This window comes from Microcebus murinus, chromosome 18, assembly GCF_040939455.1.
Source record: "Microcebus murinus isolate Inina chromosome 18, M.murinus_Inina_mat1.0, whole genome shotgun sequence".
NCBI lineage: Eukaryota > Metazoa > Chordata > Mammalia > Primates > Cheirogaleidae > Microcebus > Microcebus murinus.
The window spans coordinates 4,364,935-4,381,505 of NC_134121.1; the positions used below are offsets into that span (position 1 = coordinate 4,364,935).

The following is a 16,571-nucleotide window of genomic DNA, read 5'->3' on the forward strand; positions in this document are numbered from 1 at the left end:
CCTCCAGCCTCATCCTCCCAAAGCACTGGGATTACTTTGGGTCCTTTTTACTAATCACCTCCCAAAGGCCCTAACCTCATAATACTGTCAGCTTGGGGATAAGGAAGGACTTCACATACGAATTTGGAGGGGACACAGACATTCGAGCCATAGTACCAATGAAAACAGAATCACAGAAGGGTTGACTCTTCTGAAAGAGGTTGGTGTGTTTGGATGTGACAACTGGAATAGTGCAGCCATCTTGTGACCGTGAGGACAGCCCCTGAGGTAAGGCAGACCTACTGAGAATGGTGTAGCAGAGAGGTGGAAACAACCAGGCTCCTTGAAGATATTATTGAGCTACTGGAGCTGCCTTATCTTTGAACTCCTTTTTATTAATATATGTGATAATCAGTCATCCTGATTATGGTTTTTCAAACCATTTCGAAGTGTTTTCAGTTGTTTACATCTGAGAACATCTTAACTGATGGAGCGTGTCAACTGTCTTGCCCCTTGGCTTGTGCCCGTCTCACCTCGTCTCGTCTCTTGGTCCACTCCTTGTTCCAGTGTCTTCCAAGCAGGGCTGCTTTGTTCCCCTGAGACTTCCCATCATGCCTGCCTGCAGCTCCTCCCTCCAGGTCTCCCCCCGCCCCCGCCCTGCAAGCAGGTATCCGACGGGTGTCCTGGCCCTACACACTTGTGCACGCCGCTCTGCGCCTGGCCCACTGCCGCCCCCAAGCTGTCCTCTGGACCATGGAAGGGGTGGAGGATGGTGTCTGAGGCAGGAGGACCTGATGTTGGTGCAACTTTGCCTCTTAATTGCCCTGGGACTGTATTGGCCTGGTCAGTAGAGCAACACTCTCAACCAGAAAGGTCCAATAAGTGGACTAGGTCTCTGCAAAGTCACGGGAGGGGCTGGGAGCAGGCTCTAGGCTGGGCCTTCAAGAACGGTTCCCAGGACTCCTCGGCACCACCTGCTAGTAGCCACCCTGGAACCATGAAGTTCCAGAGCTCCCTGCTATGGACTCCCTCCAAGGATCCAAAAGATGGGACTGGGAAGTTGGCCCCGTGACTGTGAATGCCTCTTGATGCCCACAGAAGTGGTGAGGGGACGAAGGGTGGCGGGTGCAGGAAACCCAGGTCTCCACACTGGTTGCCAGGTTTCACACTGTGCATCTTAGAGGACAGAATTTAACCTTATCTAGATCCCTGGCTCCAGGGCAGTCTGGTAAATGTGGCTTTCAGCTTCCTGGCCACTGCTGCACAGAAAGCAGGCTGCCAGCAGGAAGTGGGCATGGCTGCTGAGAGCCAAGCAGCCCTCCAACACTGTGAACGTGGTGTGGATTGCATTATCAAGGGCTAACTAATGTTAGTTATTATTATTTCTGGTAATTTCTCCTCTGGCTCTGTGGTTCTCTGTGCCTGAGCTCTGAAATAGGCACCAGAGGTCACTCGGCTGGTGGAGTGTCTGTAGAAGGTTTGGAAAGAACGGCCCCGAGAGGCCGGCCCGGCCCTGGGCTCAGCCCAGCCCCCTTGGACGCAGCCGTGTGGGGTCCCGCCGACGGCTTAGCCATGCCAGGCAGCTGCTGGCCCTCTGGCCAAGGGTGTTATGTAACACCCTTTTTTCCTTTGTTTACAGGAAATTTAGAAAACACCAACTGGGCTGGGCCTAAGCTGCTTAACTTCCAAAGGCAACAGGAATTGTTTGGACAGGCAAGACAGCCACATGCGAACAGCTGCCGCGGCCCGGAGCCAGGTCTAGCAGGACAGGCAGCTGCTGGCAAGCTCCGGGCCAGGCTCCTCTGGTCCCCGAGGTCCAGGGTCCGGGATGCCTGGGGGCGCCGTGTGCTCTCAGATGCGCGGCTTCCACCCACGTGCCGTGCAGGCTGGGCCCTGCACCTCGGCTGCCCTGCCTGGCTCCAAGTCCCCTGCCAGGGCCGCCTCTCCGCTCCCCAGCCCCTGCCTCTGCGAGGCTCCGAAGGATCTAGGAGCTCGTTCTAGGCTTCTGTCGACACTTCAGACAGGCCTTGGCCTCTCAGCAAAGCAGGAGTGGGAGACACCTAGGCACAGGTGGACAGGGAGGAAGGCGGTGGGAAGGAGATGCCCCTCCTCTCTGCTTTACCCCAAACTCGTAAGTGGGTAGGTGGGGAGAAGACTCACACCCCTTGTTTCCTCGCGCGACAACGGTGCCGTGCAGGTGCCAGGCTTCCCAAATACTGCCTTGCCCGTCCTGGGAATGCTGCCAGGCCTGGCCCAGGACACCGCATTCACGGAACAGCCTCCCTTTGAGCCAGGGCCAGACGTGATCTCACGAGCCCTCATGTGACCTTCTGGGAAACAAATGTTTGTCGCTGGTAACTGTTGTGCTTGAGAAAGACAATAGCTCTCCGTTTCCCAAGGCTCCTATGCCTCGTAGGAGTTTGCAGGGCTGGGGCTGGTAGAAATGGGAGTAACAGCTTCCCTGGCAAAGGGCTGATTCCCTAGAACACCCACCCTCAGCTAGATGTCCTGGCGCTAGAATATTGGGCCTTCCTGAGCATTTTGGCACTGAGTTCTTTTTCAGGCCAATAGTTACTAGACAGACAGAAAAAATACTTTCTATTTCTGTTCCTAAACCTGCACGCAGTGCGATGTAGGTTGGCAAGGCCACTGCACAGCACACATGTCCTTACTCCCCCACCCCACGCCCAGGACAGACATTGAGAGCCGTCGCTGCGCTGCAGTCCACAGCACAGCAATGCAGGGCAACGAGCCAGCTGGGCAGTGCTGGCAGGCTGGAGGAAAGCTATTCGCCACCCCAGATGCAGTAGAAAGAATGTGTATTCCAGGTAGGAGACAGATCCAGCCTCCTACTCTGGCTTTGCCACTTTCTAGCAGTGTGACCTTGGGCAAGTACTTGCTTTCCCTGGGCTTCGGTCCTCTCGTTTGTAAAGTGGGGACAAGCAGACCTACCTGAAAAGGCTGGCATAGGATTAAACAAGATGTATCTAATGCTCCTGGAAATTGGCACACAGGGGAGACACCTGTCCCTGCATGTACCATTTCATCAGCACGCACACTCCTACATGACATGCAGACATGCTCTGCAGAGAGTTTGTAGGGATGGAAATGCCAAGAGCCAAGCTAAAGCTTTGAATCAGCTTCTCCTCCTCCCTTTCCTCCTTCAAAAAGAGTTGTTATGCAACCAAATTTGTTATGCAGATTATTTAACCTACTTAAGAAAAGACACCAAGAACTTTTGCGGTGTTCATTGACATGTAAGTAATGTGTGCGTTATTTACAAATGAGTCTCATATAGTCTATATCTTTAAAGCATCAGGAGAGAAAGGTCCAGAATTTTAGGAAAAAAGAAAGAAAAGAAGACCCTATTCCCTAGGGTCTCCTTAAAGAAAAATTAAAATAAAATAAAAAAAGAAGACACTAACATCTCTTAAATGTCTGTGTTCCAGACACTTCCATATATGTTAGCTCATTTATTCTTGTATCAATTCTTTATGTCAGTTGTTTTTATTTTAATTTTTAATTTTGATAAAATGCACATAACATAAAATTTACCATCTTAACCATTTTAAGTGTACATAGTGTAAAGTATATTCGCATTGTCATGTAGTCTCCAGAACTCTTCAACTTGCAAAGCTAGAAAAATTTACATTTTAAACAACTCCCTGCCTCTCCCCAGACAATGACAGCCACCATTCTACTTTCTATGAATTTGACTGTGCCACGCTCCTCACATGATGGAATCACCAAACAGTGTCTGTCCTTTGTGATGGGCTCATTTCACTTAGCTGTGATGTCCTCAAAGTTCATCCATGTCATCTGTCAGAACTGCCTTCTTTTTCACCTTTTCATGGCTGAATAATATTCCATTGTATATAAATACAACATTTTGTTTATCCACTCATCTGGGTTTTTTTTTTTTTTTTTTAGACAGACTCTCACTCTGTTGCCTGGGCTAGAGTGCCGTGGCATCAGCCTAGCTCACAGCAACCTCACACTCCTGGGCTCAAGCAATCCTCCTGCCTCAGCCTCCTGAGTAGGTGGGACTACAGGTATGTGCCACTGCGCCCAGCTAATTTTTTGTTTCTATTTTCAGTTGCCTGGCTAATTTTTAGTAGAGACAGGGTCTCACTCTTGCTCAGGCTGGTCTTGAACTCCTGACCTTGAACGATCCTCCTGACTCAGCTTCCCAGAGTGCTGGGATTATAGGTATGAGCCACCACGCCCGGACTATCCACTTACCTGTTGAGGGACACTTGGTTGGCTTCCACCTTTCGGCTACTGGGAATTGTGCTGCTGTGAACGTGAGTATACACATACCTGTATTTTGTTGCATGACAAATCCTCTGAAGGAGGAGGGGAGAAGGTATAAACCCAGGAATGCAATTGCTGGACGATGCAGTAATTCTATGTCATATTTCATTACAAAGGAGGAACAAACTAAAGGGAATAGATAACTTGCCCAAGATCAACACAAGATTCTGCCACACAAGTGGCAGAATCATCAAGTCAAGTCTATGTGAAGAGTTTAAATGATGGATTTTCTTTCTCTTGTGAGAGCCAGTTGGATTGACAACCTGCCTCATCAAGGGTGTGCAGCACGAGGGACAAGTGGCTTGTCCTCTTTCCCCAGGCTGACACATGACCTGGCAGGTCAGGAAGTGTCCTGCTGATGGCCTGGGAAATCTGCCGTCCAGACTGGGGGTCTCCCTCGCTCACCAGGAGGGCGCGGGGCCCTGGCCGGGTGGCAGCAGGCCGGCGGGCTGAACGCGCAGAGCCCTGACAGGCACACAGCCCGGGGCGTGGGGTTAACGGAGCAGGTGTCCATTCAGCCCTCTCAAGTTTACAAAAAGTGAGGGTGAGGACGAGGCGGCAGTGTCAGAGGGAAAGGGAGCAGCCAGGCCGCAGAGCGACGGGAAATGGAAAGAACGCGGGAGAAGCCGGATGAAGGAACGAGGTCGGCGCTGCGGCGCCCTGCCCTCAGGCTGCCCTTCTTCGCCTGCCCGCCGCCGGCTGTGGGCTGCACGTGGCCCTGTGGAGCCAGCGGCCGGTCCCATCCACACCGGGATGTCCACACCGCCTGCCCGGGGCCCGTGTCCTGCGTCCCGAGTTCCACAAAGGCCTGGTGGCCGCGGGGCAGGGCCGTGCCCCCACGGGAGGAGATGGATTGATTTGGCATAGGTGACAACAAGGTCTGCCACGCTTGCCACATCCAGTTGGTCACCCTCGCTGGTCAAGGTGACTCAAGAGAAAGAAGGGAACCCAGAGAAGAGGCCAGCCTGCTGTCACCTGAGGGCAGTGCTGGCCCATGGAGAGCAGAGCAGAGCCCGAGCCTGGCGTCTGCCCCGTGCAGATGTCTGGAGTGTGGGTGGTGGGTTTCCTCAGCGTCTAACCTCTCTTTTCTTTTCTTTCTTCTTCTTCTTCTTTTTTTTCTTTTTCTTTTTTTTTTTTTTGAGACAGAGCCTCACTCTAGCCTGGGCTGCAATGCCGTGGCGTCAGCCTAGCTCACAGCACCCTCACACTCCTGGCTCAGGCGATCCTCCTGCCTCAGCCTCCCGAGTAGCTGGGACTGCAAGCATGCGCCACCATGCCCGGCTCATTTTTTCTGTATATTTTTAGCTGTCCAATTAACTTCTTTCTATTTTTGGTAGAGATGGGGTCTCGCCCTTGCTCAGGCTGGTCTCGAACTCCTGAGCTCAAATGATCCACTCGCCTCGGCCTCCCAGAGTGCTGGGATGACAGGCGTGAGCCCCCGCGCCCGGCCAGCCGTCTAACCTTTCTGAAGCTGGGCTTGCTGCTAGCTCAACACCAACCTTGCAGACGAGGGAGCGGCCACGGCTGGGAGCCCTGAGGTGGGCAGGGACCCCAGAGGAGTCCTGGCAGTGACCGTGCGGGCTCTGGGGGCAGGGGCCGCATTCCAGGCAGTGGGTGTGGGGATGCCTGGGTGGCAGTGTCTCCGGAGGGGACAAAGGTCACTGCAGGTCAAGGTTGGAGCACAGGGGCCCATGACAAGGGGAGCACGACCCAGCTTTCCGTCAGCTCCTCGGCTGGGCCTCTCTCAGTGCCCGTGGCTGCTTGCCCCCGCGCGGCACTTCGCCGCGGGTATTTCTCACGTCTGCTTACTCGTGCGCTACTGTCCGGCTTTGCTGTGGTGCAGCAGGCACGTTTGCTGCTCAACAAATAACCACTTCTGCACGTGGCCTGCCCCCTCTCGGCTTTGTGGCTGTGGCCCGGCCGGCCGCGGGGTGGTGCCCAGCTCTCCCTCCCTGCTCTGGCGAACCTGCCCAGGCGGCGGCGCCTCTCTTAGCTCCTCCCTGAGGCTTACTCTGTGTCGCCGAGCGCCCTGCGTCCTGCTGCGTCACCACCCCGTTCCCAGCCCAGCTGATGACTGCAGCGCCGCCGCTGGCCTAGCCCGCTGGGCAGGCGGGGCCGCCCCCGGAGCTGCAGCCCCTGTCTGCTTCCCCACCGGCCCCAGCGCCTGGCGCAGCCCGCTCAGTCAGCGCCCTGGGAGGAACACGTGAGTGGACCGACCTTCCCTCGGCTCCACAGCAGCCGCGGGACGCAAAGGTGTCGGCAAGTGGAAAGGCAGCGGAAGTCTTCTATGGATTAAGATTGTGCTTCTCAGTCAATAACTTGGAAGAGACTGTGATTATAGCAATTTTCTTAAAAATCTGAGAATCTAAACTCCAGAAGCAACAGAACAATGGAACTGAATGAGTCGCCAAGGTTGTGGTCTTTGGGGTCTCTATGCACTGTGTTCAGGGGGACGTGGATTGCGACGCCCAACCTGGGAATGTCACCTTGGTAGCACAGGAGTTGTGACCATCCTTGACCATTTTATGTTTTGGACAATAGCAAATGTTTGGAAAAGTTGAATCATAATTGTGCAAATATTTTTTTCTAGCCCATTCTTCAATCCATGTAATGGAAAGAAAAAGCAGTAGATTAAGTCATGGTATTGGGGATAGACCAAGTGTTTTTTTTTTAATCGTTGTTTTCTTTTGAGTTTAGATCTAGTTTGGAAACAGGATTAGTTCAGAAAAGGCCATATTTGGGGCATTATGAATAAAATAGGTTATATTGTAAATTGTGTCAAAATAACAACAAATAGAAGAGGAAGATGGGAGAGGATGAAGAGAGGGGATGAGAAGGAGGAGGAGCTGCTTTTGATCTGCATCCACTGCTCGAATCCTTCAGTCTGGGAAACGCAGACTGTGTCCCTGTGCGCTCTGAGCCTCTCTTCCCCGCGCCTCCTCCTCGGTCCGGCCCTTTCAGCAGCTCCTCGTGCAGAGGTTCTGAGTGGCTCTGTGATGTCAGGGAGCAGCAGGTGCTCCAGAGCCATGGTGGCCGTGACTGGCACCAGGAGATCCTGGCCAGGTGACACTGCTTCCCGGACCTCAGTTTCCCAATCTATAAATGGACTCACACCCTTACTGCGTAGGCGCTGGGGTGTGAGGGAGGGAAAGAAGGCAGTGGGTGCCGGCCACGGCTTTCTTCTTCCTCCCACCTCTGGCTGGGTCAGCGGCCGTTTATCAGAGCAGTGCCTGCTGGGCGAGGACAACCGCTTCCATCGGGACTTTGCTTGTTGTTAGCACAGCCTGAAACTTCTGGGTTGTTCTATCATTTCGAAGGGCTTGCCGTCCTCTGAAGTAAGGTAATTTCAGACAAGATGATGGCATTGTTGGGGGCAGGTTCGGAGCAACAAAATGCCAACGATGTCATCTAAACTCATTCATTGATTCATTTACTCAACAAATATTCACAGAGCACCTACTGTGTGCTGCTCTAGGCTCCGGGCATACAGAGTGACGACGACGGACAGAGGCCAGCGCCTGCCTGTGAGTGGGGAGCGATGGCCATAAGCAGAGAAACGAACAAGGCCGCGAGGGGTCAGAGCTGCCTGTCAGAGGAAACAGGCCCGTGCGAGAGGGGGAGCGGGAAAGGAGAGTCTCAGGACAGGGGTGGGGAGAAGGGTCCAGCGTGAAAGATGCCCACACCCTGAGGAAGGGCAAGGCTCGCAGGCGGCCGTGGGGTTGAGCTAGAGAGGCGCTGGCCGAGGTCAGAGCGAGGCAGGGCCTGGGGCACACGGCGCCTTGCAGGGCGGCCGTGGGCCTGAGGAGCTATTCCAGACACAAGGGGAGGTCATCTTAACATTTTAACCAGAGAGCAGTGTTGGGAAAATATAATCAAAAACAAAACCTCCCAACCCAGAGAAACCTCCCCACAAAGGCAGTAGAGAAAGGAGAGTGTGTTGCTGCCGACTGAGCACTGAGCTGGGGCGCGGCCTGTCCAACTCCTGAGCTCAAGCGATCCTCCCGCCTCGGCCTCCCAGAGTGCTAGGACTATAGGCGTGAGCCACCGCGCCCGGCCTTCAAGAAGTTTTAGGTTTCCGGAAAAATTGCACAGAAAGCATAGAGTTTGCAGCTACCAGCTTCCTCCACCCCCAGCTCCCTGCCAGTTATTGTCCCCTGATATTAAAATTTTGCATGAAGACGGTACATTTGTCACCACTGATGACCAATATGGACACATTATCAGGAACTAAAGCCCACAGTTTACACTAGGGTTACTCCTGGTGTTGTGCATTCCACGGGTCTTACCCTGTTGCCCAGGCTGGAGTGCAGTGGCCTGACCAGAGCTCACTGCAGCCCGGGCCTCCTGGCATCGAGCAATCCTCCCGCCTCGGCCTCCCAGAGAGCTGGGGTTACAGGCTGCAGGGCAGGGATCCCAGTACCCTACAGAAAAGTTTCTCTGCTCTAAAATTCCTCTGAGCGCCCCCATTCCTCCCTCCCTCCCCTGACCCCCTTTGGCAACCACTGATCTTCCTCAGGTCTCCATAGCGTCGCCTTTTCCAGAGCGTCACAGGGTTGGAATCGCACAGCGTGTAGCCTTTGCTGACTGGCTTCTTTCCCTCAGCGATGTGCATTTAAGATTCCCCCATGGCTTTTCCTGGCTGGATAGCACATTTATTTTTATTGCTCAATAAGGCTCATTTTTATTTCTGGTAAACTTTTCCCCAGATGGAAACGCCCCACCATCTTCTGGGCTTTGGGAGCCCTGGCACTTGGCGGGTATTGTCGGGGGTCTCCCTGTCGCTCCCCTGGGCTTTGCCAGCTGGCTCTGCCCCTCCCTCTGCCCGCAGGACTGGGAGTGCCTGACCTCAGGGCGGGGACTGAGCCCCAGGCATTTCTGGGGGTCCAGGGCCTGCACCTGGGAGGCGCCCCCTGAGACCCCGTGGGCGGGGGAGGTACCGGTGCAGGCAGAGAGGGAGGGAGGGAGCTGGCGAGGAGGGGCTAGGGGAGCCTCAGGGACATCACAGCTGCCTTTTGCCCCGCAGGTGTGTGGCCTGAGAGACCAGCAGGCCAGGTCCCCACTCCCCACCCTCCCAGTGGAGAACACGGTGTTTGCAGTCACAGGGCAGCGAGGAGGGGTGGGAGGAAGGAACACTGGCCTCCTGGCCTGGGGGTGCACGTCTCAGGGGGCCAAAGGGCAAATGCAGTGAACAGTAAGCAAGTGAGGGAAGGTGAGCAGAGACCTGGCAGGAACCCGGGCAACTGGTGACATGAGGGCAGAGCCCGAGGCCCTGCGCCCCCCCTCCCCCACCGCTGAGCACTCCAGGGCAAGGACTCGGCGGTACTCCCGGGGCCTCCTGGCTCATGCCAGGCTGGAGTGGGGATCGTCCCCGCATGAGGCTGCCCTGGGGGTGTGTCGTCACAGCAGAGCTGACCAAGAACAAACCGAATGGCGCTAAAAGGGTGGAGGAACCAGGTTCATTTACGCCGGCCGGCTCAGACGGGGCTTGCTACCAAATTCTGAGCCCTGAACAGAGAGTGTAGCAGTCTTTTGGACATTTCTTTTTAGGGAGGGTGCAGGGCGCAGTTACAATGTGGTTATCTCTAGCGGGGCAGGGGGTGTAGGGTTTCTGTGGACTTTCTTCCTGCCTTATCTCACCAGGGCAGAAGTTGCTGCTAGCAACTCACAGAAGCAAGAGCGGCAGCAGTTTAGTACTTGCACAGGGGCTGTTCATGGGGAGGGTTTGCTTAGTGGAATTTTTCTTTCTCTATCAGGATGTGTGAGCGCGTGCGGCCAGGGGCTGTGCACGTGCCGGGCAGCCCTGGTGGCTGCAGCCCACACCTCCACGTGTGTCCCGCAGGGCTGCTCCCCTGAGGGCTGGCGCAGAGACAGGGCAGGACTGGGTGAGGCCTCAGACGGCCTGGCCCCCGCTGGCGCCTGGGGCTCCGTGCGAGCGCAGAGCAAGCTCAGGCACAGTGGCCTTTGCGCGGAGGTCGCAGCAGGCAGGTCCGGCCCCGCAGGTCGCCCCCTGCCTGGCCCAGGCTGAGCTGCTGCTTGGTGCCTGCTCTGACAGCCCCTGGGACCCTCTCCCTGCTTCAGACGTCCCTCCCTGAGCCCGTCCTTGCCGCTCAGGTCCCCGAGGTGGCCCCTGGCGGGCTGCCGCCTAACTTAATAACGCAAAGCTGTCGGGGGGGCGAGAGTCCTGGCGCTGACCTGGCGCTGACCCGCTTCCCGTCCTCCCCCGCAGCATTCTGCACCTACCCCGGAGGGACTCCTGCTCTGGAGGCCAAACCCAGTGGAGAAGAGCGCGTCGGTCTCCTGTTTCCGAGCCGCTTTATCAGCGAGGCTGAGACCCCCGGCCCAGAGTCTAAGGCGAACGTCCGACGCCATGGGCTCCTGGCACCAGGCCCTGTGGGCCGGGGAGAGGCTCTGGGTGCGTCACCAGGACCCAGCTGCATGGGGCAGTGGGACGGGCGGGGTGGGGAACGTGCAGGAAAGAAGCCCCGTGAGCACGTGTCGCTGAGTCAGAAATCTTTATTGGTCTCTGTGTGTCCAGCAAGGGGGGGGGAGGGGGACTTGAAGAGGTGGCGCCGGTCCCCTGGAGTCGGAGTGCGCCCGGTCAGCAGGGGAGGGCGGGGCGGGGAGCTGCAGGAGCAGGTCTCCGAGGGCCGAGAGCAGCCGGGGCCCTGCACTCTGGGGGAGCGCAGCCCAGGGTCCAGGCGCAGCAGCCCCCCCCCCTCAGCGCCAGGTCGCCTGTGAGCAAGGACGAGGGGCGGGCGGTGAGGCCCCGGCCTGGCCCGGCCAGGCCCGGCCCCGGGCAGCCCCGTCTCCCCACAGACCCTTCTCCCTCACCTTGGCCTGGCCCGGGGGGTATCTGGCTTTGAGGACCTCCTCATTCAGCAGGGACCTCACCAGGCAAGAGCGGCGGTGAGAGAAGGTCTCGAAGCTCTTCTTGCCGTGGTAGGACCCCATGCCACTGTGCCCTGTGGGTGCAGCCGGCTCAGGCCTGGGTGTCCTGCCCTCAGGCCTCCCTCCCCGCCCTATCTGGGTGTACCCTGGAGCCCCAGCACCCACCTCCAGGTTGGGCCTCCATCCCTCACGCCCCTTTTCTGAGCCTCCTGGGGGTGGCAGATCCCTGGAGTGTCCCCCAAGGTGCCCACACCAGGGACAACAGAGAGTGCCTGAGAGAGTCTAACCCCAGCCAGGCCACGGGATGGCTGTTTGACCTCCTCCGTGAAATGGGCCGGCTGACCCATTTCCCACCTCGTGACTCCCACGAGGTGACCTCTGGGAGCCTCTAGGCTCCGGGGTCGCATGTGGCTGACGCACGTGCAGGCGGAGGCCAGAGGCCCGGACAGGAGACGTTAGTGGGAGCCTGAGGCCCGCGGCTCGGCCTCTCCCCTCCCGAACCCCCTGCGGGAGCGTGCCCAGCCCCTGGGGCCCGCGAGGGGCAGGCAGGGCGGGCGGCCCAGACTCACCCACGCCCCCGAAGGGCAGAGTGTGCACGGTGATGTGCGCGATGACGTCATTGGCCGTCACCCCACCGCTGGACGTCTCTGCGATCATCTTCTTAATCACCTGTGCGGAGCCCCAGCCGCTGGCCTCAGTCTCCTACCCAGGACGCCCCAGGCCACCCTCCCGCCCCTTCTGGGCGAGGCCTGGAGCCGCAAGGACACGCCGGTGGAGGCGGCGCCCGGCGCTGTCTCCCGCCCCCCCGCAGGTCGCGGTCCCCAGCTCCACGCGAGGAACACAGGACGGCGGCGACCGCCCCGCCGCGCGGGAGGAGCCCCGGCTCAGACGCGGGAGAGCGGCTCGGGAAGGTTCGGTGGCTCGCCCGAGGCCACCCCGCCGGCGAGCGCGGAACGCAGGTTTGAGCTCGGGTCCCGGGCCCCGGGTCCTGGGGGGCGGCGCCCAGGCCCACCTGGTCGCTGTCGGAGAACACGTAGAGAGCCAGGGGCTTCTCTCGCTGGTTGATGAACTGCACGGCCTCCTCCAGGCCGCGCACGCACACGATGGGCAGCACGGGCCCGAAGATCTCCTCCTGCATCACCGGGGCCCGTGGGTCCACGTCCGTGAGGATGGTGGGGGCTGCGGCAGCACGCGAGCGGGGTCAGCGCACGGAGAGCCCGGCCGGCCGCCGGCGAGGGTGGGCGCCTGCACCCCTGCCTGGCCCCCCTCCACACGCAGCCGCCGCCCGGCGTCCGTCCTGGCCGGCCGGGGGCCGGGAGCTCTTCCCAGGGCCCCGCCGCGTCCCCGCTCCGTCCTGGCATGCCACAGGGGACGGCTGCGACTGACCGTACCGGGGGACCAAGGTCTGCCTCCAGGGGCCAGGCGCGGCACCTGCCGACCACCCGAGCCCCTGCCAGAGCTCTTCTGTCTCCTCGACAGATCCGGGGCCCCACGGGCCCGTCCGGTGACCCGCCTGCCCGGGGCGCCGCCGGCCCTCACACTCAGCACACCTGGGGCCCCGTGGCCTCTGCTGTCCCACCTCCCGCCGCTGCTGCAGGGGAGGGGCGGAAGCCGGAGCCCCCGTGTCTCTGGGCGTTGTGGGGAGAGGGGCTTCCTGGAGCCGTGCTCGCCGCCCCTGAAGGCCCAGGCTCTGCGGGAGCCACCTGTGTCCCCACGCGGCTGCGGCCGGTGTCGAGTGCGCCTGCCCACTCGCTGCAAACCTGAGGGGACCCGGCAGGCGGGGCGGCGGGTGGCGCTCTCTGTGGGGGCACGCACCTATGTAGCGGGAGGCAGCGTCCCCGGTGCCCCCGAGGGCCACCTTCTGGCCCTCTATCAGGGCCATCACACGCTGGAAGTGCCGGGCGTTGATGATTCTTCCGTAGTCCCGGGACTTCCTGGCATCTTCCCCGTAGAACTCCTGTGGAGGAGAGGCGGGGGCTCCGGGTAAGGACGCGGACACTTGTCACGGCCAAAGGCCACACGGGTGCGTGTCAGCAGTGACTGTCTGGGTGGCGGGGTTCTGGGTAGACCTTTTCTCTTCTTCTTCATGCTTTCTAATCTTTTCCAAATTACCTACGGTGAATGTGCACTACTTTTATGCTCAGAAGGAAAGAAACACCGCGTTTCCGGAAGCCCTAGAACCCAGTCACGCCCAGCCGGTGCCGCGCGGCTCCTCGCCCCGCCTCCCCACCCTCGGGCCCACACTCACTTTCAGTGACTTTTTGAGCTTCTCCACGATCTGGTTCTGGATCGAGGGGTCACAGAGGATGTAGTCGGGGGCCACGCAGGTCTGGCCGCTGTTCATGAATTTTCCCCAGGCGACACGTCTGTGAAAATTCCAGACCGGACTGAGTCCGGAAGGCTCAGGGAGTGCCCTGAGAACACACATCTCACTCCGTGCACTCAGGGCCAGGTGCAGTGGCCTTAGTCCTGGAGGGGAGCTCTCGGGTCAGCAGAAGCCACAGGCTGTGACTCTGCCACCAGCGAGTCCGCCTAAGTGGCCCACTCACTGCTAAACACTGGAGCAGACCCGACACCCCGCCCGTGTGCATGGCCGTCCTCGCCTCACTGGTGACTGGTGGGGAATTTCTAGAGGATGCTAAGGGTGGGCGACCTTTGTGCCTCTCTGATCACACTCCTAGAGCCCAGCAGGGCCGGGTGTCCCTGCTACTCGCCCCCCTTTCCCCCGCACCTCTGGGGGCCGCACATGTGGGATATGGGGTGGCCAGAGCTCTGGCTTGGGCTAGAAAGTGTAGGTAGGAGTCCTGCCGCAGCCCCTGAGCAGCGATGGCCCTCTGCCCCCCGGTCCTGTCCTCCAGATCTCAGATCACCCCTGCCCTGGCAGAGGGCTGGGCCCAGTAAAGGTCTCCGTGTCCTGAACGCCCCACGGTGGCTCTCCCTGCAGCCTCTGCTCGCAGCGCCACGCCACTGGGATGCCCCGCGGTGGGCAGAGCTCTGCCTGGACCCCTCCAGAACGCTGCCCGGGCTCCCCGTGCCTCTTCTGTGCGCATGGTCCCCGTGAGGCAGGGGCCGTCTGTGCCACTGAGAGTGGGACGGCAGCCTGAGGCGTGGTCCGCGCGCTGGCAGGCAGAGCAGCGGCCGCTGCCTGGGCAGGCCCGCGCCCCTCACCGGCAGGCCACGTCCAGATCGCAGTTCTTGTCCACGTAGCAGGGGCTCTTTCCTCCCAGCTCCAGCGTGACGGGGGTCAGGTGCTTGGCAGCAGCCGTCATGACGATCTTCCCCACCCCTGTGCTGCCCGTGTACAGGATGTGGTCGAACCTCTCCTTGAGCACCTCCGTGGTCTCAGGGACACCCCCGTTGATGACTGGGAACAGATCCTTTGGCAAGCAGACAGGGGCGGGTCAGCAGAGACCAGACCCCTCTGGCTGCTGCAGGCCCGGGAGGACAGTGGTCGAGACCAGCAGCCCCACCGCCCCACAGCCTGGCACCCCACCCAGGTGGCCAGTGGCAAGTACACCCCCCTCTCCCAGCTCAGGGGCTCTAGTCGCCCCAGTGGGGAGGGAAGCTGCTAGGGACCGTTCTCACCCTGCCCAGGGCTTGGCCCTTTGCTCCAAGAATACGCTATTTCTCAAGGCCTGAAGACTTGGCCTCCCACATAGTGTCCCTTGAGCCCAGAGGGTGCCTTACCTTGTCCAGGTACTGAGGGACGATGGTGGCCAGCAGGTTCGCCGTGTTCTCACTCAGCTCCGAGGGCTTGAGGACCACCGCGTTCCCTGCAGAGCACTCGGAGTCAGGCCTGCGCCCAGACTACCCCCGCCGAAGGTTCTGCCCTCCCAAGACTGAGCCTGGAGCCTCCCCTCCACGGTCTGTGTCCCCGGAAGGGAGGCCGGCACGTGAGCACTGCCACAGGAGCACATGCAGACACACACGGGCACGTGCTGGCCAGCGCTGCCCCGCCTGGTCCCTGGAGTCGCTGAGATGTTGGGAGGAGAGAAGGAGAGGAGAAAGGGGAGAGCAGTTCTCGGGGTCTGGCTGGGAGAGCAGCGCCGGCCCCTCTGGTGAGGACGGCCTGGCACAGATTCGGGGAGCAGCTGCTCCCACACACGCGGGCAGGGAGAGGTAGGCCCCTCCTCGTCCTCGGGGCTGGACACCTGCGCCTGGCGGGTCGGGCACTGGGAGGCCTGGCTCAGTAGTTTGGTCCCTGCAGCCTCCCGGGACAGACCCACCAGCTGTCACCTGACCGCGGCCCCCTTCCCACAGGCCCGAGCCCCTCCCATGGGGGACGGTGCCCCTGGGGACCCCCCAGCCCCCGGGACCGGAGCCCACAGGACCTGCGGCGATGGCGCCCACCGCGGGCTGGATGGTGAGGTTGAAGGGGTAGTTCCAGGTGCCGATGATGAGCACCACGCCCAGGGGCTCCGAGTGGATGTAGGCCTCGTCCTGCTGGGTCTGCGGGGTCTTCTCCACGGGCTCGTCTGCGGCCCACTCGGGGAGCTTCTCGATCACGTGCTCGATCTCCTCCAGGACGTACACCACCTCCTCGTAGTAGGAGTTCCACTCGCTCTGCAGCCGGGCGAGAGCGGGGCGACCCCGGTGCTCACCTGCCCAGGGAGGCCCAGGGCGGGGGGCAGCCAGCGGAGGCGCCGCGCGGGGCAGAGCTGAGGATGAGCCCTCGGGCCGATGGGTCTGCCAGGGCCCCTTTCTGCCGGGCTGGTGCCCAGGCAGGGCGGCGTGAGCCGGGTTGGAGGTGCCTGAGGGCGGGCAGGGCAGAGGGCTGGCGACTGACAGCCAGGCCTGGGCGGGGCGTCGACGCGAGAGCCACAGGTGAGCAGGCGGTTGTCTGGGGAGGCTTGTGGACCAAAGCGAACCTGGGACCCAGGAGGCAGCCCTGGGACCACCTTGAAGAAGCGGGGACGGGAAGAGGCTACCCGAGAGAGTTAGGAGGAAAGCCAGGGGACCCTCAACCCGGGGAGGAGGCAGTGGGCAGGAGACCGCGGGCTGCTGGGAGCTCAGGGGGGAGCAGAGAGGAGGTGCGGACAGCGGATATGCATCTCTTTCCGGAACTTAACGGAAGCTATAAAGTCAATGAGTGGGCTTTCTTTTCTTTTCTTTTTTATATTTTAGAGACAGGGTCTTGCTCTGTCACCCAGGCTGGAGTTCAGTGATGCCATCATAGCTCACTGTAACTTCAAAGTCCCGGGCTCAAGCGATCCTCCTGCCTCAGCCTCCTGAGTAGCTGGGACTACAGGGGCGCAGCAGCACGCCCGGCCAAGATTTAAATGTTCTGTGCAGACCCAGTCTCACTGCGTTGCCCCAGCTGGTCTCAAACTCCTGAAGGGATCCTCCCCGCACCCCGGCCTCCTGTAGTGCTAGGATTACAGGGGTGAGGC

General features: G+C 59.9%; 1 protein-coding gene and 1 long non-coding RNA gene across 3 annotated transcripts in view; one reads left to right on the plus strand and one right to left on the minus strand.

Moving 5' to 3' along the window:
- The first annotated feature begins 6,308 nt into the window (after positions 1 to 6,308).
- Positions 6,309 to 10,787, plus strand: LOC142861902 (uncharacterized). Its single transcript, XR_012913004.1, has 2 exons — positions 6,309 to 7,633; positions 10,520 to 10,787. It is a non-coding gene; the product is annotated as an uncharacterized LOC142861902 (long non-coding RNA).
- Positions 10,788 to 10,790: 3 nt separating this feature from the next.
- LOC105862011 (aldehyde dehydrogenase, dimeric NADP-preferring) overlaps positions 10,791 to 16,571 on the minus strand; it is a 200,407-nt gene continuing 194,626 nt past the window's right edge. For both annotated transcript variants that reach the window (XM_012747991.3, XM_075994038.1), the window contains exons 4-12: positions 15,513 to 15,744; positions 14,869 to 14,954; positions 14,350 to 14,558; positions 13,430 to 13,547; positions 12,997 to 13,138; positions 12,194 to 12,360; positions 11,751 to 11,850; positions 11,125 to 11,255; positions 10,791 to 11,025 (exon numbers count right to left, since the gene is read on the minus strand). In XM_012747991.3, the coding sequence (XP_012603445.2) occupies positions 11,011 to 11,025; positions 11,125 to 11,255; positions 11,751 to 11,850; positions 12,194 to 12,360; positions 12,997 to 13,138; positions 13,430 to 13,547; positions 14,350 to 14,558; positions 14,869 to 14,954; positions 15,513 to 15,744 (1,200 nt within the window). In that variant the 3' untranslated portion in view covers positions 10,791 to 11,010. The remainder of the gene's footprint in view (positions 11,026 to 11,124; positions 11,256 to 11,750; positions 11,851 to 12,193; positions 12,361 to 12,996; positions 13,139 to 13,429; positions 13,548 to 14,349; positions 14,559 to 14,868; positions 14,955 to 15,512; positions 15,745 to 16,571) is intronic.